The sequence below is a fragment of the Mastomys coucha genome, unplaced genomic scaffold (assembly GCF_008632895.1).
Source record: "Mastomys coucha isolate ucsf_1 unplaced genomic scaffold, UCSF_Mcou_1 pScaffold22, whole genome shotgun sequence".
Taxonomy (NCBI): domain Eukaryota; kingdom Metazoa; phylum Chordata; class Mammalia; order Rodentia; family Muridae; genus Mastomys; species Mastomys coucha.
Window position 1 is genome coordinate 158,438,154 of NW_022196905.1, and position 26,891 is coordinate 158,465,044.

Here is a 26,891-nt window from a genome sequence, read left to right on the forward strand (position 1 = left end):
ATATAATATACTTTATCTTTATAATATTTTATATAATTTAGTATACATTATCTTTATGACATAATTATATAGTATAAAATAATGTAACATAATTATGCATCATTTAAACTATATTTACACACATACATGTTTTGGTGTGTGTTATTTAAACTCAGATTTGGTGTGACAATATTGACACTTTCCAAGTACACCCTTAGCCTCCAGTGGCTCTTTACTGGGCCCGTGTTCCTGGCAGAACCAGCTCCCCACTCTCTGTGTGAGCTCTGTTCTCCGGGGAGTACACAAGTTTCACCACCATGGTCTCACTTTGGAAATCAATATCCTGACCTGGATATGGCTTTCATCCTACTAAGCTGCTGGGTCAAAGGCTTGCTTTCCTTCAGGGTCTTGCCATAACTGGCAGAGACCTCAAAGCTCACTTGAAAACCCATGACCACTCAGCAAGCAGTTGAACATATGGAGCAGGCTTTTTGGTGACTACACATGGTAGGTCCAGTGACTGCAGCTGACAGGTTAGCCTGGCATTTCTTGGCCAGGCTGGATTTATGGCTCTTGCTTGCCTCTTGCTCCATCCCACCGACCTCAAAGGTAGGTCTGCAGAGGCACAGTGGGACTTGAAGCTGGCTCCCTCATGCCTGCTGTGTATTTTGTGGCCATTGCTTCCTCTCAGGTCCTTACCTGTCCAGAAGTCACCACGTATCAGTGTGGCAGAAGCAAGCCATCCTGGAGTTGATATGCCTGCTGTGTACTAGGTGTGGAACTGGCTTCGTGGAGTGATACGTACCCTGATTTTCCGGCACTGTCTATTCCACATACATTTCTCTTCACACACTCATCATGAATCCTTTATCCCTGTGCATTGTAACGCAGCTCTGAGTTCCTATATTAACTGAAAACAACATCCACACAGGTGGAAGGTTTGACTGAAGGCTCCTTGTATGAGTTCAAAATTGCTGCTACCAACCTGGCTGGGATCGGGCAGCCATCGGATCCCAGTGAGCACTTCAAGTGTGAGGCCTGGACAGCCCCAGAACCTGGTGAGACAGTCTAGAGAGTAATAGGCGAATGTGAAGATGGGGGTGGGGAAGCCCTTGCCAAGGCAGCAGGGGAATCACTATAATGGTGGGGTGGGCGGCCCCTGGCGGGGTGCAGGGTCCCTGGAATGGTGATAATGGTCGGTCATTAGGATTGGCTGAGTTTTCCACTGATGTTCAGATTTGGCGACTTTTCAGGTCCCGCCTATGACCTGACGTTCTGCGAGGTCCGAGACACTTCTCTGGTCATGCTGTGGAAAGCCCCGGTGTACTCGGGCAGCAGTCCTGTTTCTGGATATTTTGTGGATTTTAAGGAAGAGGATGCTGGGGAGTGGAAGACCACCAGCGAGGCAGCAACTCCAAATCGTTACTTAAAGGTGACTGACTGTCTTTTCAAACACGTGTTTTCGATTCTTCAGCAAACTGGCCATAAGTCTCTGGGTGAGCCTGTTTGGATGCCATGGATACCACTATGGTACTTTACCTCTGGGGTCTACAGAGCAAGTGCAGGAAGCTCCAACAGAGGGCAGCAAAGCGCCTTGAGGAGGTGGTGCTGCCCTCACAAACTTCCTGTTAGGGACTTGCGGATGGATTCGCTTGCCTGTTTCTTCCAGGACTCATACTGCAGCCTACCAAACCATTACAGTACCATGCCTCTTATAAGCAGAGGTGCATTCTTGGTCCTAGGCAAGGACAATGCCATCTTACCAGTGCTTCAACCTCAAACCCAACATTTACTTTACCTGTGATTGCTAATAAGGGTCTAGTGTAAGCAGCACTCATATATATCCACACACACGCATACATATGCACACATGTATCCACACATGTGTGCACACCTGTGCTCACACATGTGTATATGCACATAGCTGTACTCATCTGACATACATGCATACATACACGCTCATCTACTGGTATACACACACGCATCTGTGCTCTCACACATGTGCATATTCAGCGGTGCTAACATGTACACATGTATGTTTGAATCCACACATATGTACACTCACATGTACAATCTTTATTATACAGACATAGGAACCTTCACACTCTTATACACATGTGTATACATGCATGCCTGTACTCACACACATGCACATGTACACACACACACAGAAGCGCACACATGCACATATGCATATCTACACTCTCACACACATTCACACATATGCACAAATACTCACATGAACTCACATACACATACTACATTATCAAACACATACATCTGCATACATGCACTCATACATATTTGCATTTATAATATACACATAATTTCACACCAGTGCTCACACACACGTACACTTGCACTATGACACTCATGCACATATACACACATTGTTAACATTCTGTATAAACTCCACCCCCACAGATACCTGGCAGCAGCCAGGTATGCTCCTCCCCATGGTTACCTGAAGATAGCCAGGTAGGCCTGGCCCTATAAAAGGGGCTGCTTGCCCCCTCCTCTCTCTCTTACTCCTGCTTCTCTACCTTGCCTTTCCCCTTCTCTCCCCATTCTCTTCCCCTCTCTCCATGTGGTCATGGCCGGCCCTTACTTCTCTACTCTCTCCTTCTCTCTGCCTTTCTCTGCTTCTTAACTCCCCTCCCCATGCCCTAAACAAACTCTGTACTATACTATTCCTATAGCTCTTTCTCTTTTTATGATCACAAAACTGAATGTCTCCCATCCTCAAGGACTTCACAGGGGTAGCTCTGAGCTCAAGAACTCTCCCCTGGGGCCATGGAGATTGGAAAGAATGGGGGCTTACTGGATTTTGGGCTAGTGAGTGTGGATCTCTTGTGGTAGCTAAGATGGGATGCAAACCTGCAGAGTTTCAAGATCCAAGTCTCAGAACCAATGTTGTGATCATAAAAAGAGAAAGAGCTATAAGAATATGTTCTGGTGAGGTGTTGGGGAAGGGGGTGCCTCTGTGGACCCATGCCGAGGCATCCCTTCCCCATGAGGGACCAGACACAGACCAGTACAGACCAGTACAGAGTTTATTTAGGGCATGGGGAGGGGAGTTAAGAGGGTAGTAGAGGCAGAGAAAGGCAAAGAGAAGGAAAGAGTAGAGAAGTAGGAGCTGGCCATGACCACATGGAGAGAGGGGGAAGGGAATGGGGAGAGATTGAGAGCAAGGGGGTAAGAGGCAAGGTAGACAAGCAGGAGTAAGAGAGAGAGAGGAGGTGGCAAGCAGTCCCTTTTACAGGGCCAGACTTACCTGGCCTTTGCCAGGTAACTGTGGGGAGGAGCATACCTGGCTGCTGCCAGGTATCTGTGGGGGTGGAGTTTATACAGAATGCTAACACACATGTGCACACGCTTGTATAGTTGTACTCAAGTGCATGCTCATATAGACACATGCAAACTTGAAGTCACATATGTACACATACGTACAGGATGCATGCCTGTGCCTACACATGTGCACATGTGCATATTCACATCATCCCACACAAGCACAGCAGCACGTACACACATCGTACATACACACCTGCTCTTACATGCTCACACACCTGTACTCACACATCCGTAGGAGCACACACTCACATACACACAAAATATAAACTAGTTCATCTTCATTTTCCAAATATTTAACTTTAACTTCTCTGGTCACTGGATCAGTTGTGACAGTCTCTTTAAGTCCCTGGCTTGCATGCTCTGGAAAGCATGCTCACCTTTTCTGACCCAGAAGTCCCTTGATATGGTTTGGACAGATGTCTGTATACCCTTCTTTCAAGGAAGGTGACATCTGTGCCAGGCACTGAAGCTAGAGACATGGGCAGCAGTGTTCTCTGCAGAGCAGTTTCATGCTACAAACAGTCTCCTTCGGATGGGTAAATGATTGCCTGAGAGCCCAGCCATGATATGGATGTCAGTGTGTGCATATATGTCAGAAGAGACCGACTCAATTTTGATATGTCTAAACGATCATTTCCACAGCCAGAAACCACATTAAAAATAGTATGTGGTCCTGGAGAATTGTGTTAAATATCATCACCAGGTTGTAACCTCATCAATAGCATTGGATTCTGTACTTCAGTGTTCAGAGGAACAAATGAATGCAGACAGACCCAAACCTACTCATTCCTTCATTGAGATTGGGTGCTGTCTGTCCTTTCAAGGTTTGTGACCTGCAGCAGGGTAAGACCTATGTATTCAGAGTTCGAGCAGTGAATGCCAGTGGACCAGGAAAGCCATCAGACACATCGGAGCCTGTGCTTGTGGAGGCTCGGCCAGGTGAGAGCCCCCATCTCTCGGCTGCCCAGTATAGCAGGTATTACCCCACGGCAGGATACCGATGGAGTGCACACTCTCTGTATGTATGTGTATGCATGTGCAGAGGAATGTTTAAATAGATGAATAGATGCCCTACCATTTAATTTTTTTTAAAAAAATTCTTTGGTAAGTTCACACATGTATATAATGCATTTTAATTATATATCACCATCACTTGCTTACCCCTCATTGAACTCCCTACAAATCCCCATAATATGTTTAAAACAGAATTTGTCTGGCAAAAGAAGTAAGGTTGTGAGCTGCCATACGGGTGCTGGGAATCAATCTAGCTCCTCTTCAAGAGCAGCAAATGTCTTTAATGTCTGAACCATCTTTCCACGCCTCCCCTGTCCCTAGCTTCTAAGAGATTCTGGATGTCTGGTATCAGGCCAGGTGTTCCCCTTGGTCAATTCGTATCACACAAATAGCACCCCTAATTCTTCAGCAGACACACAATAACAGAAGGAAGAATGTGGTAGCGATAGAAAGCAGTGTAAATGTGACTGTCCAGGTCATGGCCTGGGGGTGAGGGGTCACTCTGAGAGGCAGTTCAGGAGTTTCTGAAGTTCCCAAAGAGGGAGCCAGCAAAATCTTGAGGATACAAATGGCATCTTCCCAGTCAGCAAGCGGACCTTGTCAGCCAGCTCCCCGAGGGGTGCTTTGACCTAGGAATAGCCTCCCTGGTCAGTCTTGGGTGGACATGAAATAAGGCTGATGATGCAACCCATGTAAAACAAGCTTCCATTTGGCCTCTCTGGAAAAGGAACCTAGGGACACTGTGTTCTCTCTCCTCCTCCCTACCCGTTATAGGCACAAAGGAGATCAGCGCTGGTGTGGATGAAGAGGGCAATATCTACCTTGGGTTTGACTGCCAGGAAATGACAGACGCCTCGCAGTTCACCTGGTGCAAGGCCTATGAGGAGATCGCGGATGAGGAGCGGTTTGAGGTTCACACAGAGGGTGATCAGTAAGTTGCTGGAAAGTCAGAGGCTGTGAACCTTTGGCTTCTGCAGGAATAAGTGACTAATGTGCACCTGTCCTTTTCCTTTCAGCTCAAAGCTTTACTTTAAGAATCCAGATAAAGAAGACATAGGAACATATTCTGTATCTGTAAGTGACACGGATGGTGTATCCTCCAGCTTCGTTCTGGATGAGGAAGGTAATGTCTTCCTGTCACAGGCTTGTCATTCTCAGCTTTATCTCCCTTTCAGAGACTGACTGTAATGCAGAGAAAACACATTTGATAAGTGTCTTAGGGTTTACTGCTGTGAACAGACACCATGACCAAGGCAACTCTTTTAAGGACAACATTTAGTTGGGGCTGACTTACAGGTTCAGAGGTTCAGTCCATTATCATCAAGGTGGGAACATGGCAGCATCCAGGCAGGCATGGTGCAGGAGGAGCTGAGAGTTCTACATCTTCATCTGAAGGCAGTTAGAAGATTGGCTTCCAGACAGCTAAGATGAGGGTCTTAAAGCCCACCCCCACAATGATGCACCTACTCCAAGAAGACCTCACCTCCTAATTAGTACCACTCTCTGGGCCAAGGATATACAAACCATTACAATCAGGAAGAAAGGCTGAGGACATGTGGAGTGCTCATGAGTCAGAATTACTTTAGAAATTTAACAAATCTAGACTGAGGACCTTTCTTGCTGCCTCTTTCTGTCTCGGAAGGTATCACCAGGGCAAGCAGAACTCATCTTTGCAAGGGTCTCACTGTTTCAATAGGGACCATGTCTGGGACTGCAGTGTGGGTTCACTCCCACCTCTCAATATGGCTCACAGACAAGTTACCTTTCCAACATGTGAGCTTAGGGAGACACCGTCATCCCACACACTGAAGGGAGGACACATGAACATCTGAGAGGAAGGCATCAGTGACATGCTGATGGCTCTGCAAGTCTAGCTCAATTTTGGTTAAATTTTACCAAACTCAGACAGACTGGACAAGACACACCCAAGAATATCAGAGGCTTGGCCCTGCCGCTCCTTAAGCTGCCTGCAGAAGGGGCTTTGAGATCATCCTTTGAGGACTCTGTCTTTGCATGCACAAGAAGCAGTCACGTATTCCTCTACAGCTTACACAGGGCATTCTGCACTGCAGCTTTATATAGTTGCAAAGGATGAAGCTCACACCATGCTTTATAGAATTGGCAACTAAAGAAAGACCTCAGGGTTCCAGGGATGTAGTTCAATGGGTTTATATACATCCTTGCTGGGAGTTACCACAGGGAAAGGAAGTCCTCATGGCCAAGCCGATGATCATATGGAGTTTGCTGTTGATTGGGAAGAGTTTAGCACAAAGCAATGATCCCATATGCCTATCACATTTATGAACTCTGACTTCCTAAGAGACAAGGAGGAGAAGAGAGGAAGAAGGAGAGGAAATGGAGAGATATCTTGGAACTTCAGCATTTCTGGCTCTGCCCAGGATTTCCTCAGGAGCCATTCTGCCTTTGCTCTGTTGTAATTTGCCACAATGAGGGTTTGCTTGAACCAGGGAACTTTATCTGAATAAGGCAGAAGACGAAAATCTTGGCAGGGGAAAGAATCCCTCTAGCCCCAGAATGTTTCCAGGAGCAGAACCAGTGCTATAGGGAGCACTTCCTGTGTTAGAGAGAGTGGTGATCTCTGGAGATGTCCTTTTATCCACTCTCTGCAGATAATTCCCTATTTCTGGAATGTCTGCTTTGCTCTCTCCCACACTTCTGTGTCGGCCTCAACTATCCTTTTAACAAGTGGGTTTCATGGTGAGTACCATGGCTGGAGCAGAATGCTAGTGTGTTAAAGGTTAAGCTCCTTATCGGTCCTTCATTTTCATGTCCTCAGAGCAAGTCTTGGTGATGTGAGACCCCAGCTCTTGCTGCTGCTCACAGACTTATGGATGCACAGGTCAAAACTGATAACGTTTCTTTTCTTAATTTTAGAACTTGAGCGTTTGATGGCATTGAGCAATGAGATAAAGAACCCCAGTAAGTAATTTCCCTGCTTCTTACACGAATTTGCAGGAGGAGGAAGAGCCTTCACTAGGCTTAGAGGGACCCACTTAGTAGAAGTATCAGCTTATGATGTAGAAACTTACCTGTTTGTTCCTAATCCAAGCTGGTTGTCTAGCAAAGGTCACCCCACAGGGTCACTCTTCAACCTCTGACCTTGACCAGAGAGCTTAAAGGAGGCTTCATGCATGATTTTCATGTATTAATCCCATGGTCCCAGGGAATACTCCATGGCTTCTTTAAATGTTTAGGACCTAGGGTTTGTGTTGTCTTATAATCTGGAGCTGACCACCTGAGGAGGATCTACTTACCTCTGATTTATGATTTCTCTTCCTCCTGTAGCAATTCCCCTGAAGTCAGAATTAGCTTATGAGATTTTCAATAAGGGCCAGGTCCGATTCTGGCTCCAAGCAGAGCACCTTTCACCTGATGCCAGCTTCCGGTTCATTATTAATGACAGAGAAGTTTCTGACAGTGAGGTAAGTTCCTAGATGTGAGCTGTGGCTCACAGCGGCCTGGATTTACTGAGCTGAGAGTGAGCTAAAGTTTTAAAGGAATTTGGGTTTACTTAGAAGGTCCACTCAGTCAATGTACAAGCTCATTCTTGCCTTTTCTGAGTTCCAGAGACAGGGGTTCAGGAGGTTGACCAGATGGCTTGAGATTGTGGTCCTCGTAGTGCTCAGAGATTAAGTCTTGGTTTGGTACAACTTAGGTTGACTTTAAAATCCAAATATGTTAAGATGAAAAATGAGTCTATTTTAGAGACTTAGAGTTTGAGTTTAGGAATAGGTTCAGGATTAAAGGCTATGTCTTGATGAATTAGTTTCTTTCTTTCTGATTATAGTTCTGAAGGCTTGTCAGTTTGTGCTATCCTGCAAAATGAACACCTATATTCCTTTCTCTGATAGCTCCTATGGGGGACACAGGAGAAAAAGGAGTCTCAGGGGCATCTTGGTACCCAGGATGCTGTCTTGGTGTCCTGGATCTGATCTGGACAGAGAAAGGGGTGGGGCTCTCACAAATGTGTATTATGCTAAGATAAACACACTTAGCCTTTGGTCTACATTGTGTGTTGTGTGTATGTGTGTCCATTCACTTGTGTCGGTGGTTGAGGTGTGTGTTTGCTTGGCACATGTGTGATCAGAGGAAAATCTCTGGTATTTTTTCCCAGGCATCTTTAAGTTCTTTGCTGAGCTAGGGTCTTCCATTAACCTGAAATTTCATCACATAGGTCAGCCTAGCTGGAGGCCTATAGGCTTCCAGAAATCTGCCTGTCTCTGTCTACAATTTTGCTGTTTCTGGGCATGTGCTACCACATCGAGCTTTTTGCATGGGTTCTGGGATCTAAACTTAATTCCTCCTAGTTGTGATACACTTTACTGAATGAGCCATCTTCCTATCTTTCTGATTGTATAAAATGAATCTTGAAATTGCTGTATTTCCTCATTTTTGGCTGTAGAACATTGGAGAGGTTATTGCCTTTGTTTAGATGTATTTACCCTTGAGTAATCAGGCCACTCTGGGGAGCCCAGTCATAGAACAATCTATTTATATGGGGTTTCTTTTTCTCAGGGGTAGGTTTAGGTAAGTCATCAATTGGTATATCTCTCTTTTCTCTAAATGATCAGTGTAGTGTCCTTGGCACCTAGCTATCTAGTTCTAAATTCCCCATTCAGTTGTTTACCACACATGGATCAACGGGGAGCTGGAAATGAGAGCCTAGCCATGTTTGTGAATGGCTCACTCTCTTTTTGAGCTTTACTATGTACTCTCAGCCTGGTTTTTATGTCTGGTGGTATTGGCAAAACTGGGCTAGATGAAGTCTATCAAACAGAAATCATGGAATGTCATGGTATTTAAGGTCACATGATCCAGTCAGTCTGTCCCATGGGAGCCGTGGCATGCTTTTAGAAAAAAATGTAGTGCAGGCCAATTTTGTGGGCTGCAAAAATCCAAGTGAGTGCATGCTGTGTACAGGGCAGTATTGCCTGATCAAGGTAATTGGAGAAATTTTCTCTGAGCAGAGATCACACTAGGAGAAGAAGTGGAATATGGAGTAATTGCACATTATTTGCTGAGCATCTTTTGATTAACACTTCCTACCTGCTATAGAGAGCGACATTACTGTTCCAGAGCCAATCTTCTGGAGTAGGAGTGAGTCATTTCACTTCTTTAATTAGCAGCCCACAGGTGACTTTCACATTTGAAGACTGATGCTATTTTGTGAAAGTCACATAAAACCCTGTATTTATGGGGCTCATAAAAATCACAGAACTCCGTCTTGCCACATCAAGATGCCTAATTAGTTTCTAGAGCCTTCTCAGACACTGTGGGGCAGAGGAAGCTGAAGAAACTATTGTGTCTAAGTTTCTGGTTGGTGAGAGTCATACCTGTGACTTCTTACCTAGTCAGAGTGGGTTCCTGCAGTTCCAGGAGCTTATGGTAAACTGATGGTGGTGTGGCAGATACTGACTGTCGAACAACTTTTTATATTCAAATATCATTGTTTGGAACTTGATAGATCCAGGCAGGGACCACTCACTGGGCTCTTGTTCTTCTATTCTGATATGATGGTGACTCATTTCAGGATGAGGACACAATGCTTTCTCATAATTCCTGTCGTTAACCTGTTCCAGGAGGTTCTACCTCAAAACTAATCTGCTGGCTTGTGGCCATTCATTTGAGCCTTTTTTCAAGAACATCCATCTCCTCCTCTAATTCCCTCTGAAAAAACTTAGTGGTGTTATACAAGTACAGAATATATGACTGACATATTTGAAAGGACATTTGGATTTCTTACTGAGTTAACTTTTTTGTATTTTTAAAGCCTGGGCAGGGTGGGACAGGTTTTAGCCATGTCCAACTGTTTATAGCTTTCGAGGCTGAAGTTTATAGTTATGTACTGGGACGTTGCCAGTCCGTTTTCCCTTCCCAGTGCTGAGTCCTTCAGCTGTATGTATTTTAGTCTTTTGTTGCTGTGAAGAGGCACCATGACCAAAGCTACTCTTATAAAAGAAACCATTGACTTGGGGCACTTGTTTACAGTTTTAGAGGATTAGTCCTTGATCATCAAGGCAGGAAACAGACAGGTATCAGCACTGAAGCAATAGCTGAAAGCCTTACATCCTGAACCACAGGCAACAGGCAAAGGGAGGGAGGAGAGAGCAACAGGCAAAGGGAGGGAGGGAGGGGAGGGAGAAAGAGAGAGGGGGAAGAGAGAGAGAGGGAGGGAGGGAAGGAAGGAGGGAGGGAGAGAGAGGGAGGGAAAGAGAGGGAGGGAGAGAGAGGGAGAGAGAGGGGGGAAGAGAGAGAGAGGGAGGGAGGGAAGGAAGGAGGGAGGGAGAGAGAGGGAGGGAGAGGGGGGAAGAGAGAGAGAGAGAGAGAGAGAGAGAGAGAAGATAAATCTGGTGTAGACTTTTGAAATACTTCTTCCAACAAGGCCATACCTCCTCCTAATCCTTCCCAAACAGTTTCACTCTCTGGTAACTAAGCATTTAAACAAATGAGGTTACTGGGGGCCATTCTCATTCTAGTCACCATGCGTTGTAATTGTAATATGGACACGCAGTTTCATCATGTCAGTCTCTGTGTCTTTTATGGGTTCCAGACACACAGAATTAAATGTGACAGATCGACAGGCATGATCGAGATGGTCATGGATCGGTTTACTATTGAAAATGAAGGGACCTACACTGTGCAGATTCAAGATGGAAAAGCCAAGAATCAGTCTTCGCTGGTGCTCATTGGAGATGGTATGCCACTGTGAACATTCTCAAATACCCACAGAGCATAACTGAAAGGAAACGCCTTTGAATGGAGAGGGGCAGATGTATTTCATCTCTTTCTTTTTCTTGAATAGCATTCAGGGCTGTCCTAGAAGAGGCTGAATTTCAAAGGAAGGAATTTCTACGGAAACAAGGTAAGTGGAAGGTCATGCACACAGCAGTGCAGGGTGCAGACTTTGTATCTTGAGCAGACCCTGCATCTCACAGCTGACTCTGAACATACTTAGAATGATCAAACATTGAGTCATCATTTTTACTGTGAAAATTAAGAGATGCCTCTGTCTTTAGCCTTCTAGGCATATCTTGCCTGCATTCTTTCTTGCTTCTAATCTTTGCTAACCCTGGATATCCCTTGATTTTTTTTTTTTTTATTTCCGGTTACTGAGGATCATCATTCCCTGATGAGCACCTCTCTAGCCAGCCTCTGCACCAATCAGTGACTAGCCCCTGTTCCCTGCAGATTGACGGTCTTTCCCAACATCCTTTCCACGTTTCTCTGCCTCACATGTTAATAACCTCACAAGAAGCTTTAGGAGCTCTGGTTAGCCAAAGTCTCTGCCTGCTTTAGCCTAGCATTTGACAAGTAGATGGACTTCTCTGACTAGCCCCATCACAGTGTCCAGACCACTCCCTATTCTGTCTTGTTTTCCCCACAAGTTTTAAAAAATACACTTTGAATTGGAATAGAATCCCATCGCTTTCTGTCCTCCCTCCCCTCACTTCTGTGCTTCCCAGGTACCCCTGACTGAGTACCTCCACAGGCTTTTAAACAAGGCACCAATTGAATTCTAGCCTTATAAAATCTATTAATGTGAAAAAAAATTCAGTACCTAAGTCTCAAAACTGCTTTATATTTTTTGTGTTGAATGAGAAAATAGCTTTATTAGGCTCTGGCTTGTTCCATGCTTATTTAGATAGAAATGATTGATACTTTTGAAAACCATACATGACTCCATCTCTGATGGGAAATAATAGCATTTACAAAGCTTGGAGGTCACACTGCTCTGTCTATGTCTCATCTTCACTAATTCCCTTACTTCAAAGATTTTATCACTACACTGCTCAGTGCTCGGTCAGACGTGCGGCCCAGGAAAGGGAATGTGGTAAGCTGGATAGCATAAATATCTAGAAAGCAATAGACCCCGTGTGCCTGCAAGGAGGGAAGTTGTGTATTCCCACTGGGAAGAGGAGGCTCTTTAATCCCAGCACTTGGAAGGCAGAGGCGGGTGGATTTCTGAGTTCGAGGCCAGCCTGGTCTACAGAGTAAGTTCCAGGACAGCCAGGGCTACACAGAGAAACCCTGTCTCAAAAAAACAAAAACAAACAAAAATAAAAAATAAAAAAAAGAGAGACTCAGCTTGAAGGTGGGTCAACCGCAGGACTATAAGAAGGACTTAGCTTCATAGGGTATAGCAGGTTCTTCCAGTCAACATAGAGATATATTTGAATATTTGTGCATATGTGTATATAGTATCTGTTTATCTGTAATGTAAGTTCTTATTTTACCACCTCCCCCTTCCCCACAGGCCCTCATTTTGCTGAATATTTGCACTGGGATGTTACTGAAGAGTGTGAAGTTCGGCTCGTCTGTAAGGTAGGAGACGCGGCAGGCTCTTCTCGTTCCTCTTAGAGAGGCTGGCTAGTGAGCAGCTGCAGACATGAAGTGCTGATCTAGGTATAGGAAGGAATAGACAGATGTCAGGGTCTGGTGAGCCCTGCGGGACTTAGATGGTAAGTGCTTGCCCCTTCTCCTTCCTAAAGCATTAGTGTTGTGAGATCCAAAGGAGATCCAAGGAGGCAGGTTTATTGCAGTGTCGAATCCCTGAGAAGGTGTCATGAGGAAGTGCACCTGCCGTGGTTTTCACCTGACCACATAGGGACTAAAAGGCACGCTTGGGGAGCGGGTCCCTAAGTTTTATGTTAATATTTCAGTAGCCAAATAACCTTGTTTCTAAGTTGTGTTTTAATGAAGTCACTGTGAAAGAACCAGGGATAAATGATGGTAGAACATTTTTTTTTTTTTTTGTCCTTAAGCTACTTACAAATTACTTAAAGCCCAAGGAGGATAAATAAAAATTAGCAGGCCATTTCACCAAGGTGGGGCTTCATGGGTCAGGAGGAGAACTGGGGACAGGGAGGTGAGATGACAAACTGGAACTGAATGGCACCCTTAACCACAGTCAGGAGACAAAATGACATGTGCATTTTGCACAATAAGAGAGAAGCCATAGAACTCTGTCAAGGGGGCTGAGTCAGCAGGCAAGAAGGGCTGGGTGTTGTGGCAGAGTCTGAAGTGTTGACATTTAGAGGCAAGAGGCTAGCCCTTTACTGAACAACAGAATATAGGCAGTTTATACTGGAAAAAAAGCCAGTTTTCTGAAATGATTACTATGCACCGGAAGGTATGGACTTCTGTTGTGCATTTCTAGGCCTCAGCATTGTAAAGCTCAGATCATTAGGAGGTCAGACATTAGGCCCAGGAATGAGGAGGGTGACAAGGACACACTGGCACAAGGACATACTGATCTTCCTATATTCTAAGGACAAGGAGCAAAAATGTAAGGTCTACTTCTTGGGGCTCTAGTGCTGTGTAACTACCCATAAATGTTTGAAACTACCTCAAGCTCCCTGGCCACAGAGATGCATAGACAAGTAGATACAGATTTCAGGAAGATAAAAGTAATTATTCTTTTTTTTATTATTTTCTTTATTTACATGTAAATTTCTCCTTTCCCAGTTTCCCCTCCAAAAAACAAACAAACAAACAAAAACAACAAAAACAAACCCCTGTTGCCTCCCCCTTCCCCATGCCTGCCACCCCACCCTCTCCCACTTATTGGCCCTGGCATTCCCCTACACTGGGGCACAGAACCTTCACAGGACCGAGGTCCTCTCCTCCTATTGATGATCCAATTTGCAATCCTCTACTATACACATGCTGCCAGAACAATCAGACCCCTTCATGTGCAGTCCTTGGTTGGTGGTTGAGACCCTGGGAGCTCAGAGGGTACTAGTTAGTTCATATTGTTGTTCGTCCTAAGGGGCGGCAAACCCCTCAGCTCTATTGGTCCTTTCTCTAACTCCTTCACTGGGGACCCTGTACTCAGTTCAATGGATGGCTGTGAGCCTCTACATCTGTATTAGTCAGGTACTATCAGAGCCTCTCAGGAGATAGCTATATTTAGGCTGGCTTGCCCTTCCTTGAGTCTCTGCTCCATAGTTAATCTCTGCAACTCCTTCCGTGGGTATTTGGTTCCCCCTTTTAAGAAATGTAAAAGAAATTTAAGAAATGAAATGTAGGATGAGAGTCTTAAAGCCCACACCCACAGTGACACAGCTACTCCAAGGCCATACCTACTCCAACAGGGCCACACATTCTAATAGTGCCACTCCCTGGGCTGAGCATATACAAACAACATCATCATTTGTAATGTTCCATTGCTGGCATTACTTGTGTGGGGTCTATATGGATGGGGATGCAGATTTTCCAGCCTCCTGAAATCCAACGCCATCTCACATCCAACATCTGTCACACAAAGCAGAATGTCTTCTTGAGACAGCATGTTGGCAGCATGCATGTGAGTGTGGTTACACTCCCTCAGAACCCTGCAAAGCTTAGCTTCTAAAGCCAGTTGTGAGGAATTCCCACATAGCATCTCCATGGCTCATTCCTTCCTGTTCATGCCCATGAATACCCTACTTTCAAAGAGCAGTCTCTCAGTGACCAACAGAGCTTTGGATCCACAGATCAAAGCATTTTGCTCAGCCCCCATTAGTGACACTTCCTATTAAACATGAGACTTTCACACCTCCTGACCTCATGGGTCCTCTTCACGCCTCCTGACCTCACGGGTCCTCTTGGTGGCATCTGTGAGGGCTTACTGTTTTCAGAAGACAATTGAGAAGTCACAGGTCTTCCATGAGCCCCTGCCGAGCCTGTTGAGGGGTAAATTCTGGTGTTTTCTTTAGGTCTGAGGTTCACTAACCACGAAGGATTTTTCTTTTTTCTTCTGAGCCATCATGATTCACTTAGGATTTCTGGTTTTCAGGTTGCAAACACCAAGAGGGAAACTGTTTTCAAATGGCTCAAGGATGATGTTCTTTATGAAACTGAGACACTGCCAGACCTGGAGAAGGGGATCTGTGAGCTCCTTATACCGAAGGTACTGTGCAGCCACAGAGACAGAACAGCATTTACCATAACTCAGAAACTTGGCAATGCTTTTCGGTTCACACACCGATTTCCCTTATTTTTCGAGGAAAATTTTCAAATACAACGTTTTCTATCGTGGTATTGACGCTGCATAAATATGGAATGTGTTTTATTCATAGTTGTCTAAGAAGGACCATGGTGAATACAAAGCAACCTTGAAAGATGACAGAGGTCAAGATGTATCTGTTCTGGAAGTAGCTGGCAAAGGTAAAATGGTACCTTCTTTGCCTTACAGTAAAATCCATTCTGTCCATGGAATGAGGGGGCACTATGGAGGAATGCTCATAGTACCCTTAGCTGTGTGCACATGTGCTGAGCAGGCCTCCATTCTGCCTGTGTGATGTGGGCTATGTGGGAGCTATAGTTGTGCCCTCTGAGGTGGCAGAACTCCATTCTGTCCCTGAATGGCAGGTGCTATACCAGTGCGCTCACACACACTCTGAGCTGGGTGCAATTTTGGTTCTGTAGTGACATTGTATAAGAAAAACAGATTGCACTTTGTCTGCACTAAGAGTATTAGAGAAATGCACAGTATCACTCTGGGTTTAGATGAAATGCCATTTCCTGCCCTCATCAGAAGCCAGGTCTGATTCCTTATGGATGTAGTTAAGATGATTGAAGCTCTTATGAAGTTATTCGATTCAATGTACAGTTGGATTTATGTTGAACAAAATGTTCTTGTCCCACATTTAAAAAAGCGAATAGGTTAGAAGGATTTATGGTGCACATAAGCCTTTTATGGACAAATATTACCATTTTAATGTTTCATTTTTCAAATGAATATCACCGTTTCCTGTGTCAATTTAATTAGACATGGAAAGTGCTGCTTTCTGTTAAAGTCATACCCCCTGATGTTACATTTCCTTTCCCCTTTCCAGTGTATGAAGACATGATCCTGGCAATGAGTCGTGTGTGTGGTGAGTAAGAGCCCCTGGGCTTTCAAGTCTTGGTGGCTGAAGCATCTCTGTTTCCTGGGCTGGGCACAAACTTCTCAGAAGATGTTAATGGCCAGAGTGTGTCCTGTGCCTGGACTTGGGCAGGTGACAGGGAATGACTGGTTACCTGACCACCCCATGATGCTCCTTCAGAGCATCGAGATGTGAATATGGAGTTCCTGCTGCCCTTGACCACAAGCTGCCACTGCCAATTTGCCCTTACCCAACTTGGGAAATTTTTTTTTTTTTTGTCTAAAATTGCCATTAGTCTTTATTCAGACACTGAATAGGAATAGTAGATATCTGACACCCCAACCTCATAGTCTGTGTGTGCATTGAGCCATTTGCCCTGTTAGAGAAACTGGGAGAGCAAAAATGGTGATTATAAATGAACAAACAGTAGCTTCCATGTTAACAACTAGTAATGTTATTACTCTAGACTCTCCAGATTTGTAAGCATACCCCGCCTGTGATCCACTGGGCGAATGTGACTGCACAAAGTCAAGGATAACTATGAATGTGGCTCAACACAAAATCATAAACTCACTTGTGACCCTGTGAGACTTTTGGGGATTTCCCTTCCTGTAGGCCATTGTGAGGCTCTCCAGGGTGAATTTTGTAGATGTGAATGTTGTTTTAATGTCAAAGGGTTAGACACATCAACTAGAGAATACCCAAGTTACACTTTCTGATCAAGTAACCAAAGCATGCCTTGGCCAGTGGAGACCCAACCATCTGAGTCAAGACTTTCCAGAACCCACATCCTTGTCACGTCAATTCCAGAGGCTCGTGCTTCCCTAGAAGCTCCATGAAAACCACTGTGTGTTTATCTCTAATGCTTTTGCAAATGACCTTGTGAGGTAGACCTCTTGCTTTCATCTGGTGAACGGGCTGGACTCCCATTTGGCTTTCAGTGAATCACATACTGACCTCCTGGGTGTGCATGCTGCTTGGCAGGCAAAGCAAGCCATTTGAAGAGTGGCTTTGCTCTTACACTCCAGGGAGTTGCTTTGTATTACCTAGCTCATAATGTGCTGGCCATGAGGGCTGGCCACCTGGGGGACGACAGAGCTGGTCACACGGAGAGAGCTGATAGTGCAGCAGATGGCCCTCAAATGGTGCTTCTGAAACTCTCAGCTCACTCCTCACACAAATCAGACACAGGGACCTTTTATGGGGACCGTGGTAGGGATGGACAGCAAGCACAGAAGTCTCCTTTTGGTTAGACACTCCTGGCACCGGCATCTCTGTGACACTGTAGATGAAGAGGCATGAGATTTAGATATCTTGAGAACAGAGGACTCTAGCCACGCCCTCCACCTTCCACGGACTGATTCCTTTCTACTTTGTGGCCCCCCCGCCCCTTCAGATTTGGGTCAATGAATCTAGAAGTTTTCACAGCCCTTGTCACCAAGACTATTTTGATTTTTTTGTGTAAGCCAAACTGCTACGGGCCGGGGATGGATTATTATTTTTTTTAAACATTACGTTTCTTTGGTCTTAAGTCAAGGGCCATTTAAAGTACTCTGACAGGGCAAAGTATGTGTTTAATGAAAGTGTGTCACACAGGAATGAGGTGGGAGCCTTTGTATCTCTGATGGTGATGACCACCAACTTGAGGAAGGATGTATTGATGCAGTGGATGGATGCACCTTATCATCAGGCCATGGGCCTGTCCCACTTCTCTGAGATCTGAGATAGCATCTTGTTATCTGCAGGAGCCTCTGCCTCACCCCTGAAGGTTCTCTGCACTCCAGAGGGCATCCGGCTTCAGTGCTTCATGAAGTATTTCACAGAGGAAATGAAGGTCAGCTGGTATCACAAGTGAGTATGAGAGCACATGACCATGGATGGCTACAGAATCCTGGGGCTGGATGTTGGTGCTCTTGGTGAACTGCCGGCCATGACCCTGTTCTCAGTAATGGTGCCAAGCTTTGGCTAGGTGGACTATGGGGTGGTTGGGGAGGGTCTGAGAAAGAAAAGGAAATGCCAGAAGGTGTCAGCAGCTTTCTCACGACTGTGCTCACTGATGGCGACAATGCTCAAAGCTTCCTCCTGGTATTGAGACGAGGACAGGTGAACCAGTGCTTAGCATCCAAGCTCCATCCTTCTAACCAGTGGCGTTCTCACTAGACACAAGTAAGAGGACAAGAATCCAAACAAGTCCAATAGTTAAAACAGCAACAGAGGGGGTAGGGAAACCTGCACTAGTGGGTGATGTGGGAACAGGGTCCAGCAGCCTACGATGATGCCCAGGATTCAGACTTTAGAGACCAGCATCAGCAGAGTGCAGATCTTTATTGTATTACAAAAGCGCGCACACACACACACACACACACACACACACACACACACACGTCTTTTTTAGCTAATTTAGGGTATGTTTATATATTTAAGGGCAAATTGGGGTATAACCTGTGTTGTTTAGCTGAATCTGACTTGCCTGTCCATGGGCCTGTAGGGCCCATATCCCTAGGGGGAGACTTTCATGAAGACAGGGGAAGCAGCCACCACCTCTGGTCCTTTGCATTGTTTTGCCCATGTGACTGGAGCCATGTCACATGAAATACAGTAGGTCAGGACTCAAGGAGCCATGGGAGTCTGTGTTGCCTCAAGCTCTCCCATCCATCCACAGTATTACTTCTTCTTTCACCAAGGTTATCTCCATATTCCTAACAGGGTGACACTCAGTTCATAGATGTCCACGAGAATTTTGCAGAATACAGACTTAGGCACGGGCATTTGTTCCTTTCAAGCAATGTTGAGCCATGTATGAAGGAATGCAGTAAATGGCACTTTAAATAAAAGACTGGGAACCATCCCATACGATGAGAAATGAGCTGGAGGGATGCAGCCAAAACATTCTTCAGAAAAGGACCCTGTTTTCTTGCTGGAGAGTGAAATTAATGTATCATGCAGACAGCAAAGCTCAATTGTCAGAGAGAGGACCACTCCAGACTGAGAGGAATCCCAGCCACTCCACAATTTCTTGCTATTATTCTAGGATAAAACAAAGCTATCATTCTTTGACCTCAGGGTGGGTGTGTTCCCTCAGTTTGGAAGATCTCTCCCACAGTGGTCGCATTGGGATAGTGGCTCCCCTGAATTTCAGTGAGTTCCAACTACCACAGGAATGAGGTACCCTCTGTGTCTTACATCTCACCTTTAGGATCTTTAGACAGGATGGGAGAGGTGATGGCTTCCAGTGGGGACGTGAGGTGATGGCTTCCAGTGGGGACGTGAGGTGATGAGTGGGTTCTCTCTCACTCTGGTGAGGGCTACCAGTGGCTGTGGCCTGTGATGGAGCTCTCTATGCTTACGGTGTAGTTGAGTTATAGAGACAGAGAAAATGACATCTCCAGATTTCAGGCCCATGTGGGTAGCATGTGGTAGAGCAGGACTGAGCAGGCTGCAGGAGTTGATACAGACTTAGAGATGGTGGCCAGTCAGTCACACAGCGCTTGAAGTAGACTGTACATCCCTAGGTGCGGTGGGTGCTGTCTCCCTCTGACAACCAGGGTGTATGCTACAATCCTCAAACAACACAAAGTCACTACAGGGCTGGCTGAGGTGCTGGAGGCCTTATCAATGTGTCTGCTCACATTGAACCCTCTGCCCCACCTCCTCTGGCTTTGAAAGAGGCATCAGCAGCCCAGTTGTAACTCCCTACTGTGTGCTTGTACGGGTCTATGTAAGCTGTGAGGCACTGTCTAACCCTCACTTGCAGAATCAGTTCATGGAGGGCAGTAGGGCATCTGATTGCACAGTACATTTTTGTTGAATTTTCTTTTCCACAGAATCAGAAAACTATAGAAAGTATTATTACTGTATTTAGGTGGGGATGGGCAGTTGTGAGTATTGACCGAGACCCTTCCATTGCTTTAGGAATAGAGATTTTTCTCTGAGTTCACTGGAGGTCTAGTATTGGTGTGTGCCACTCTCAGGCAAAGAGCCAGTTGACTGGGATGAACCCATCAGATTGTGAGCAAAGCATTCAGGCTGAGAAGCTGTGCGCCTACTCTATAGCTTTGGCCTCTGGGTTCTGCCTTCCCAAGGGCACCAAATCCCTATGCATCCTCTCACCAGGAGTGCTCTGTGCTCTTCTGGGCAGGCAGAGTGCCTTGACATTAATTACATCCTTACATCCCTGCTGGGCTGGGCCTCCACGGAGCCTTCCTGGCTTCCTCCCTCGCATCTGCTTACCTTTCTGGTACTTTGCTTTTGTAGTACGAGTTACTTTTCTATCCTGAATTGGATGCTCTGTGTCCCCTCACTATGAGTGCTGTCTGACAGAGCTATTTTACAGTAAAGAGGGCAAGGGAATTACTTTCTTCCACTGAACTATAGAGTACAGAGTGGCCAGCAAGGATTGCAGGATTACTATAAGCTCATGGCCAGTTCTCGGCAAACCTTCAGCCCGTCCTCTAAATTGTAGTAACTTGAAAATGATGTATGCACACATGGTCCATGGATGAACTGTAAACTTGTGTCCACATCAAGAGACTGGGTGACTGTGGTGTGACACTCTGCTGACTTGGAGGACAGTGATGGGACTGGGTGCTTTAGTGTTACTTACATCTTAAAAGTTGAGAGAGAATACATAGATCATAAGATTCATTATTTCCTACATTGTAAGGGTGCAGAGCAACCATGCCATGGGGAACCGTCCCCAGAGTCTTTGACTGTAAAATGGAAGTTGACTTCCATTGTACACTAGCTTCACCACACTCTCTGCTCTTGAATGTGGCAACTCTGGTGCATGCAGGCTGTAGAAACATGTTTGTCCTCGTGTGACCAGCTTTTTTAATTAATTAATTAATTAATTAATTAATTTTGTGACCAGCTTTTAAAATGTAGCATAATGTCCTCAGAATTCATGCCTGTTGTAGCGTGTGTGCACCAGTTCCATTCTTTTTAAAGGACCAGGAGTATTCCACCTTGTGGATAAACTGTAGTTCAATTATCCATTCACCTGTCAGGGCCCATGTAGCTGTCCATATTGCCCATTGTGAATAATGCCGCATGGCTACTGAGTGTTAAAGTGTCTATGGATGTTGAGTGTTGAAGTGTCTCAGTTCCTGCTTTCAGCTTTTTAATAGAAACCTAGAGACAGAATTACCATGTCAAGTCATACACTCGATGTCCAATAGTCTTAGGAACTGCCATACTTAATCAAGTATTCTAAAGTCCTTTAAATTGTAGTCATTTGGCTTTTGGAGGTTTCAGGCCCAAGTTATTAATGTATTTATGTTTATTATAGCAAAAAAAAATACCCAAAACCTACTGTGCCATTGGCATGAGCAAGTGAGTAGACCCCTCCCCAATCAGATGTGAGTAAGCAACCCCTTCTCACTTGGACATGCTAGTGTGCCCCAACAGGTGTGAACATAAGATCCAGAGGCTGAACTGAGCATGCCCATGTTGCTTCCTAGAGAGGCTAAGATCTCCTCCAGTGAGCACATGCGGATCGGAGGAAGTGAGGAGATGGCCTGGCTGCAGATCTGTGAGCCCACAGAGAAGGACAAGGGGAAATACACGTTTGAGATTTTCGATGGCAAAGACAACCACCAACGCTCGCTGGACCTCTCTGGGCAAGGTATGAGAAGTTCGCTGTAGTGAGCAACCCACACTGGTACTGAAAAGGGTGCATGATAATCCACTCAACGCCATGACTTTCATTTAGAAGAAATTAGCTGAGAAAAATCAATTGATTAGTTTGATTGCTTGTCAGTTTTCATTTTGTCAGTTATCTAGTAGAACATCTGAGCAGACAAGAGTTAAGCACTCGGGGACAAGAGTGACATATGGATTGTTTCCTTGCAGCTTTTGATGAAGCATATGCCGAGTTCCAGCAGCTCAAGTAAGGCCCACAGCTTGGTATGAGTGTGTGACGGGGGCGTGAGGGCTGACAGTGTACTCTGGTCAGGATCATCTGTGAATACCTTTGTGATTCCAAGGGTACTCTGTTTCTGGGATAAAAATAGCAATTTAAGTAATTCAATATGTATCAGGGCAACCATTTTTTTTCCCTATACTAGAAATGCATTGTGTATCAACTTCCTAGGGACATCAGAACCCTGGATTAGTTTAAATGTTTAAAATGATGGGTCTTGTAAATCATCATAATCCAGGTGACATGCCACACAGAGCAACTGTTAAAGAATGCTTCAGAGTTTCAGATGAGCGTCTGAGTTTTATAATGTGAGAGCCAAGGACAGTCCTTGGCTCTCATTTGAGATGCCTTTGTCGAGTGGATGTGTGAGAAGTATGATAAATCAGAAATTGACAATCTAACAAAATGCCTGGTGTCTAGGGGATGACTTAGTCGATCAAGTGGGTCCTTGGAACCTATGCTTACAAAAGGAAGCTGGCTACAGAAGGCACACCTGTAACTGAGCACTGGGCAGGCAGAGACAGGAGCATCCCTGGGTTTCTGGCCAGCCAGTCTAGCCAAACCAGCAAGCTCCAGGTTGAGAGAGAGAGAGAGAGAGAGAGAGAGAGAGAGAGAGAGAGAGAGAGAGAGAGAGAGAGAGAGAGAGAGAGAGAGAGAGAGAGAGACAGAGACAGAGAGATAGAGACACATACAGAGACACACAGAAACACACAGAGAGAGAGGCAGAGAGAGAGAAAAAGAGAGGGGGGAAGGGGAGAGAGAGAGAAGGGGGGGATTGGTCTTATCTGAAAACTCGCATGATCGAAAGCAGTTGAGGAGGGCACTTGATATGAGAGTGTGCATGCCCGTCTTCCTTTTGTCTTTAGCATCCTTTCCAACAGCAAGCAATTGAAGCACAATTCCTCTGTGTGGGTACAGGTTCTGAACCCTCAGATCCAACCACAATTAAAAACATGGCAAAGGCAGCAAGCACATCCCTACATTTCCTGTCACTATTCCCCAGATAACTCTTCACATGGTATTTACTCTGTTGGGTGTTGTAAGTGACTAGAGATGACTGACAGGACCCAGGAGGATGAGTATATGCTGTATTTGAAGACAACTGTGTATCTCTTAGGGGCTCGCACAGCAATAGAGTTTGGTATCCTTGGGGTTCAGCTCTGGACCAATGGGGAGTGGCTGTATAGCCATATCTATGTGTCATTAGACGTCAGTTCTTTATTTGTTCTCAGTGCTAGCAAACTTTCCATGTACATGATATGATTTCTAACAGTTCTCTCTCTCTCTCTCTCCCTCTCCCTCTCCCTCCCCCACCGTCCTGTGATTTCTAGGGCTGCTGCGTTCGCAGAGAAGAGTGAGTACTTGTTGGGAGATGCAGTTTGGGTTGGAGGAGGCACACACTTCACGTGCTTGATTTAGTGGCTCAGAAACAACAACCCTTTCCCCCTAATTTAAGTGCACCTTGATCTTTGGCCTATGTCTTACCTGGCCCCTTCTTCTTCCTGTTAACTACTCTTACAAGATTCTGTTCTGGAAACACCGGGATCCTCTCCTTTGTGAGATGTAGCTCTTTCTCCGTGGAGTCCTTGATGTGGCCACCTTGGTTTGGTCAACTCTCATTTCTATTTTCTTGGTGCTATTTGTCCCCCAGCCTGTAGAATTAGCCATTCTTTGTGGCCCCCATGGCAGCTTTCTCTACCCAGATCATAGCTGTCTCTGTCATCTCCGGGGCATGAGCTCATTATTTCCCATTTCCACCTTTGTACATTTGGTGTCAGCTTCAGGCCTCCTGTAGGGTCTCCCTGATGATGCCTCTTCAACCTGGCTCTTTTCCATCGTAGATCGTGGCAAGGTGATTGGTGGCTTACCTGACGTGGTGACCATAATGGAAGGCAAGGTGAGAGCAGAGGGTTGGGGACAGGGCTAGGATGCGTGTCATGTCACAGGGTAGAGTGCAGCTTTCCTCTCAGGATGGGACGCAGGGGAGCCCGAGAAGAGGAATGCTTCCCCACTGGAGCTACCTCCCATTGTGTTACTGCCCTCTGCCAAAAAGAGAGGTGGGATAGCTTAATAGTCAAGGTTGGGGTTCACCTTAGTGTCAGAGGGATTGGCAAGTGTGTGAGGCAATGGGCTTCACTCTCAGAACTGAGGAAAAGAACAACAACAACAACAACAGCAACAACAGCAACAACAACAGCAGCAGCAGTGGCGGCAGCAGCAGCAGCAGCAGCCACCACAATAGCTAGTATTGCAAATCCCCAAACACCAGGCATGTTTTGCGACCAAAGGACTTATTTTTAGGACTTTGGTGACCATGGATGTGTTGGCATCTGGTTCAGGGCTTCTCTAAATGAGATGGTGGGTGAGCTCCCATCTGCTTTGAAACTGTGAGCCACCACCTTCAAATATGAGCAGTCACAACGTATTCAATACTAAAGAAAAGAAAGGAAAAAAAAACCCTGCTCCATTTTCCAAGGTCATTTTAGAATCCATAATTGAAGTTTTAATTTGCTTCCCATCAGTAGAGTTATTGATATCTAATTGGCACCTCTGCTGCATGATTCTAGCTCAATGTCACAGGGACATAGGCACTTGAAAGGACTTTATTAGGCCCAAATGCAAAATTTATAGACCTCTTTAACAGCCAGTGAACGCACAGAAAGCTCCTGAGATGGAAGAACTGTGACATCACAGAAGATGTGATTGTGAAATGAACAGTCACAGGCTGCAAGTGGGTTGAGCCCAGGGAAGTGTGTGGTCGCTGCCTCTGAGTTAGGAGGCCCAGAGAGTATATTCTCTGAATTGTCCAGAGGAACTTGGAAGATAGACCCCTAAATCTAGACATAAAGGAAGTGTAGGGGCTGATCTGGTAAGAGCAAGGGCTTAGAGAGAGAGTGGAGACTCAGCTCCCGACCCCAGGCTGGGTGCCTCACAACTTCTACCAACTCGAATTCTAGGGGATCTGTCACCTTTTCTGCTCTCCACAAAGAGCTACAGCTACACATACATCCTCATCCATAGACAAACAGGACTACACATAAATAAGAAATAAACCTAAAAACTTTAAAAACAAGTTCAATGGAATGTTAATAGAGCTAATCCATTCCCTGGGTTTAATCCAGGTTAGAACTTGGAATTTTCAGAACTATTCCACAGTTTTCCTTGGGCCTACCCTCATAGCACAGGGCTCCTTGGCTCCCACCTCCCTTCAGAGCTTGTGTCTACATCTACAAGGGGTTATTGATGCAATAAATGATCTACAGATGCCAGGGGACATGACGGAAGGCAGCGTGGCCTTTTCTTTCCTTTGAAAATGTATTATGGGAAGATTCCATGCATGTACACAGGACATCTTGATCATACCCACCCAATCCCCCTCTCTCCCGCACCGTTTCTAACTGTCTTTCCCCACTGTCTTTCCACATCTTCCTTCCAAAGACCTTGAATCTCACCTGCACAGTGTTTGGAAACCCCGACCCTGAGGTGGTTTGGTTTAAGAATGACAAGGACATTGAGCTCAGCGAGCACTTCTCGGTGAAGGTGGAGCAGTCCAAGTATGTCAGCCTGACCATCCAGGGGGTGACTGCCGAGGACTCCGGCAAGTACAGCATCAACGTGAAGAATAAATACGGAGGAGAGAAGATCGATGTCACTGTCAGCGTATACAAACACGGGGAGAAGATCCCAGACATCTCACCTCCCCAGCAGGCCAAACCCAAGCTCATCCCAGCTTCCACCTCATCTGATTAAGGGGATCCCGTCTGCCCCGGGCTGGAGAGATGGGAGGGAGGTCTGGAGGTCTTAGAATGTTGTATGCTGTGCTGAGTGGATGCCAGTTGGGCGTGATGTCACGTGTGGCCAGATGGGCGATCGCACACTAGGCTTTTGATCTTCCACTTTGTGATGCAAATTATATGTGTGGAGGAAAAGCAAATGTTTCTGAAGCTAAGGCTGTAAGATGTGTGTGAGGCCAAGAGAGGATGGCAGTGGAGAGTTGATTGAGAGAGGGCAGCTGGCACATCCAGGGTTTTGGGCATGTGGACTGGGACTCAGATGATCCTAGCATGTGGTGGTCTGGATAGTTACTACCATCCTGAGGGGAGTGGTGGGGCCTGCAGGGCACATCTCTGGAAACCCTTTGTGGAGCCTTTGAGCATGCAGCTTGCTTATCTTTTTGTTTTGCTTTAGGCTAATTAAAAAAAAAAAAAACCAAAAGGCATCGTGCTGTGGTTTCTGCGCCAGCATCCTGCCTTCCTACATGTCCCTATCTTGGCTTGATAAGTTTCTCTGGCCTTTATGCTTCTGTGGTCTGTGGACCATGGATCATGTCCAATGAACCAGGGGTGGAGACAGCCTCCCAGAGGGATCCCTTCTATAGCTTCATCCACTGGCCTAGATGCCGAGAGGGACCCTCAGTCAAGAGTACTGACAACTTCCATTCTGTGAGGCTCTCAGACCATCGATTTAAAGACTTTCATAGAGGAAAGGAAAAGCATGTATGTGGCTTTGTCCTGATCTGGCATACTGATCAACCAGGCAGAGATTCCAGGGGGAAACAGCACCTTATTGGCAAGGAGCACTACAGAAGCCACTAAGGGGAAAAAATGGAAGGCTGGCTGAGTAAAGTCTACTTGGGTGACACTAAAAACTGCACAGGGTGACTGCAGGCTTCCCGTAAGAGGCCCCAGTTCTGCTGCTACGGGAGTCGTACCCCACTAGCATCACAGTTGCCTTGGAGCAGAAAGGTCCCTGGGTTA

The 26,891-nt window shown here is 45.7% G+C and overlaps 1 protein-coding gene across 4 annotated transcripts in view; it reads left to right on the forward strand.

Moving 5' to 3' along the window:
* Positions 1–26,349, forward strand: part of Myom2 (myomesin 2) — an 86,883-nt gene extending 60,534 nt beyond the window's left edge. For all 4 annotated transcript variants that reach the window (XM_031339192.1, XM_031339189.1, XM_031339190.1 and 1 more), the window contains exons 19-37: positions 911–1,037; positions 1,233–1,411; positions 4,155–4,269; positions 5,119–5,275; positions 5,361–5,467; positions 7,240–7,284; positions 7,651–7,787; positions 10,916–11,060; positions 11,168–11,227; positions 12,620–12,687; positions 15,143–15,256; positions 15,426–15,513; positions 16,185–16,223; positions 17,960–18,065; positions 21,674–21,837; positions 22,065–22,101; positions 23,466–23,488; positions 23,976–24,031; positions 25,573–26,349. In XM_031339192.1, the coding sequence (XP_031195052.1) occupies positions 911–1,037; positions 1,233–1,411; positions 4,155–4,269; positions 5,119–5,275; positions 5,361–5,467; positions 7,240–7,284; positions 7,651–7,787; positions 10,916–11,060; positions 11,168–11,227; positions 12,620–12,687; positions 15,143–15,256; positions 15,426–15,513; positions 16,185–16,223; positions 17,960–18,065; positions 21,674–21,837; positions 22,065–22,101; positions 23,466–23,488; positions 23,976–24,031; positions 25,573–25,884 (2,079 nt within the window). In that variant the 3' untranslated portion in view covers positions 25,885–26,349. The remainder of the gene's footprint in view (positions 1–910; positions 1,038–1,232; positions 1,412–4,154; positions 4,270–5,118; positions 5,276–5,360; positions 5,468–7,239; positions 7,285–7,650; positions 7,788–10,915; positions 11,061–11,167; positions 11,228–12,619; positions 12,688–15,142; positions 15,257–15,425; positions 15,514–16,184; positions 16,224–17,959; positions 18,066–21,673; positions 21,838–22,064; positions 22,102–23,465; positions 23,489–23,975; positions 24,032–25,572) is intronic.
* Positions 26,350–26,891: the final 542 nt, after the last annotated feature.